Source organism: Rhinatrema bivittatum, chromosome 16, assembly GCF_901001135.1.
Source record: "Rhinatrema bivittatum chromosome 16, aRhiBiv1.1, whole genome shotgun sequence".
In the NCBI taxonomy this organism is placed as follows: domain Eukaryota; kingdom Metazoa; phylum Chordata; class Amphibia; order Gymnophiona; family Rhinatrematidae; genus Rhinatrema; species Rhinatrema bivittatum.
The window spans coordinates 11,138,138-11,142,274 of record NC_042630.1 but is presented as its reverse complement, the minus strand read 5'-3'; the positions used below and the strand labels follow the sequence as shown (position 1 = coordinate 11,142,274).

The following is a 4,137-nucleotide window of genomic DNA, read 5'->3' as shown; positions in this document are numbered from 1 at the left end:
TAAGATCGCTAGGCTGAGTTTGGGATGGAAGTGTGTTAAAATAAGGGGAAAACCTTTAGTCAATTGTGAGTGAATGCTATGGCACCGTAGCCCAATAGAGACTGGGTCAATTTGAGCAGAAGCCCAAAATTGAGCAGGAGGAAACTACCGGGCAAGAAAAAAAAAATCTTCTGAAGATGGAACCTATATGCTCTCATGTATAGCAGTGTTCTTGCAGTGATCTTATGTTGGTCTAGCTCAACCTGAAGAAAGACATTTTCTCCCACATTCTTCTCCTCAGGGCCCCTTTCACTTCTTTGCTCCTCAAGCTGTAAATGAGGGGATTTAACATTGGGTTAATCAAGCAATAAATCACAGCAAAAATTCTCTCATCTGCATAGCCCACACTGGGTTGTAAATAGACAAGCATAGTAGTCCCATAGAATAAGGTAACAGCAGTGAGATGAGAGGCACACGTTGAGAATGCCTTACTTCTCCCATCTTTAGAATGCATCCTCAGCACGGTGTAAATAATGTATATGTAAGAAGACAGAATGACCAGGAATGGTATGAGCAGGAAAATTACAGAGGCTGCCAACCTGACAATGTCATTCAAATAAGTGTCCGTACAAGACAACCTCAATATGGGTGTAATGTCACAGAAAAAGTGATGGATTACCTTAGTCTTACAGAAAGGTAAACTTAATATGAAAGTGATTTGTCCAAACTGCAATGCAACACACATAATCCAGGAACCCACAGCTATACGAACACACCTTTTATTGCTCATAACAATGGAGTAACGCAAGGGGTTACATATTGCGACATAGCGATCATAGGCCATGATGCCAAGAAGTACACATTCCTCACTGCCAAAAAAAAAGAAGAAATACATTTGCAAGGCGCATCCAAAGAATGAGATGCTTCTGTCCTCAGCCAAGAGGTTCACCAGTGTTTTGGGGATCGTAACTGTAGTAAAACAGATCTCTAAAAAGGACAAATTCCTGAGGAAGAAGTACATGGGAGTGTGGAGGGCAGGGTCCATTGTAAGGATGATAAAGACTAGCAGGTTTCCCATCACAGCGAGGATGTAGAAGAGAAGCAATAGCATAAAAAGGAATTGCTGGACCCTTGAAGAGAGGTCTGAGAATCCCAGGAGGATAAATCCAGTCATAAAGGTCTGATTTTCTGATGCCATTACTTTGCTGTTTAACCTGCTGGACAGAAAGGCCACAGCTTGGTAATGGACTTCTTAGATTGCTACAGGGTAGAGCTCTAGTACAGCCCTGGATTCTTTGCAGCTTGTGACATCTTTTAATAAACCAGCATAACCGCATAAGCTTTCGAGAACACTTCTGAAGAAAGATCTGGCCCAACATTATTTTTTGATTATTCTTACATAATCCAAAAAAATTATCGTGACTTGCAAAAAATCTGATGGCTGTATAGTACATTTTGACACATTGTACTACATAGTGTTACATCATATTAATTGGGAAGATGGTCATATTTAGATTTCTACTATGACATGTTATAATAATAGTCTTTCAACTCCCAAGACTCTGATGCTGCTTTTTCACATATTTTTTTGTAAGTAAGCCTCCACAAATCTACATTGCTATCTCTCAGCTCTGGTCCAACCTTGAAGAGGAATGGACTCCACTTTTAGAGATATTGCAAATTCAAATTTGTAATCATTTTTCTAAACTTGACCATCAGGATAATTCTTCAGCTCTCTCTGACCCAGCATCTCTGGTACCCCATAGACTCAAGAAGAAAATATGCCACGTGTTATATCAACTACTTCAAATGGCTTCACTGTGGGAGGTGGGGGAAAGGAGGTTAGGGTCATCATCCAAAGCTCTATCTATTATCCCAAATAGCATGCCACCGGAATTTCCCAAAACTGAGGAGATCTTAAAAGGAGAATGGCAACAGTTACTCTTTCACAGAAAGAAGAAACCCAGGTGTTTTCTGAACTAAGTTTAAATATAACCCTCAGCCCTCCACCTAGCCACCCCCCTCCCCCAGACCTAAAGCAATTGTAAGAACATATGTTGGAATTCTGATACCTTGTTGTAATCTTTGAGTGCGTCAATCAAGGAGGTGCTAAGGAATCCCAATCAAGGTATAAATAAAGGCTAAATAATTGACCTGTTGCATTTTAACAGAAAGAGAAAGAAATGGATGTTACGCATACAACCAAGTACTGAAAAGCATATTATTTGCATTCTGCCTAAAAAATCTGATAGTTTGGTTTAATAAAACTTCCATCAGGGTATAATGTGAAGCTGAAATATTTGCTTTTCCGATGGTATGGAAATGCATTTAGTTATATTCTAGCTTCCTCTGCTTCCCTCTTCATTGGAAATTGTGAGTGTTTACTTCCTGCACAAAAGTAAAGTCTAAAATCTATTTTGTTTTGTTTTGTTTTTTTTATTTCAAACAATGTTAGAAACATTTTTATAAATATAAGTGGGGGTCAGTGCTCAAACCCATGAACTTGTGAGCTATCTTTCAAAGGGAAGCACCCAGTAGAGTTTCCCTGTGAAAATTCTGCACCAGTGGGGAGCACAAATACATCACTTTTTGCCAAGGACAAAAGTATATGCATTGTATCCAGAAACTCAAAAATCTGATATCAGATTCTGGAATGCCACACTTTAATTAAAAAAAAAAAAGAAGATATACAATTTTGATCCACCCCCCACTCGGTTCCTATGACCTCTCTCCAGAGCATACACGGCTTTTTTCAGCAGTAACAAACTCTATTGTAGTTATTTTATTTACTTACTTATTTATTTATTTATTTGTAAGACTATCCTAATAAAATGCACCAATTTTCCTGGGAGGTCCCTGCAGCTGCAGAAGTTAAGAGAGGAGGAAAGTTATAGCAGTTCTAACTTTTCTTCACTCAACTTGCCAGGAAAACGTCCCCTGGCTCCCTAAAACCTTGGAGTAATGCAGACAGCTAGCAGGCTGGGTCCCGTCAGAGGCGTAGACGCAAAATTAAAGCACTGAAAAAAAATATATCAAAGCCTAAAACACAAAAATAAAGTAAATATATTGCCTGTGGTTTTTTCTGGTCAGGTGTTTTTTGGTCTGCAGACTGCTTGAGGGAAGCTGCAGTCCAAACCCCTCTTTCTTTCTTTTCCAGGCCGTCAAGTGTGGCTACCGAAAGGTCCCCTCGACTGCCAAATGATTTGTTAGACTGATCACAGAGGCTTGGAAAAGGAGATAAACAAGACAATGGAAGGCAGCTGGATTTTGGCGTCTTGAAATTCACAAAGGAAGGAAAAGATATTTCTCGTTCCTCTGATGCATGTGGAACCGTTCCAGGGAAACCTGAAGACCTGGACCAGTGGGTAACTTCATCGAATGGCGAGAGGCTCTTAGTCTCTCATGCAAAGAGGGGAGGGATTAGACACGGACAGGATCTCTCGTGGTTCTTTCACTTGCTGAAGCCAGAGGTTTCTTTTGAACTATTTGCATAGGCTTGCTGAAAGCCGGCTTGGGTTCTCCTGATAAAGGCTTAGGGGAAAGGGGGTCCTGTGCGAGAAAAGCTGTGGGGATTAATTTTTCTAGAAGAGGGGGGAAACCCTGTTCTGTGAAAGAACTGAGGCAATAAAACCTTCACAATTCTCTTTCTCAATGTGTTTTCTAATTCTGGAGAGTAGGAGCGCTTATGTCATTAGCTAGATATATTTTTGTATTACATTTCAAGGCAGGGGGAAGAAATGGCCTCTACAAATTTCAAAACTTTTCTCACCTGAATTCTATGCAATCGTATTATGGAGATTTTATGTGCATCTTTTACACAGCACCCACGACACATTTACGTTAAATACTTTGATTCCAACATATTTTTCAGCACCCTACTCCTTCGCTATTGGATACCTCATACATTAGTAAATTAACCCCTCTATACTTTAAAGAATTACGTTACAATCTCCACCTGTTAACCTCAGCTCATCATTAGTGATTAAGTTGGTCAATAACAAAAGCATTCTTGTCATACAATGTATTTCTCACCAATGTTCCATCTTGGTGTACTCTTTATTCTGTCATAACGCACTGCTATGTCTTCAGCTCATTCATATAAAAGTGTATAATGGTGCTTCGGATGCAGGTGCCACAACATATGCAAAATATTCATTA

The 4,137-nt window shown here is 39.7% G+C and overlaps 1 protein-coding gene across 1 annotated transcript; it reads right to left on the bottom strand.

Moving 5' to 3' along the window:
- Positions 1-232: 232 nt before the first annotated feature.
- On the bottom strand, positions 233-1,177 carry LOC115077252 (olfactory receptor 10A7-like). Its single transcript, XM_029579536.1, has one exon. The coding sequence runs from the start codon at positions 1,175-1,177 to the stop codon at positions 233-235; it is 945 nt and encodes a 314-aa protein (XP_029435396.1).
- Between the last annotated feature and the right edge of the window lie 2,960 nt (positions 1,178-4,137).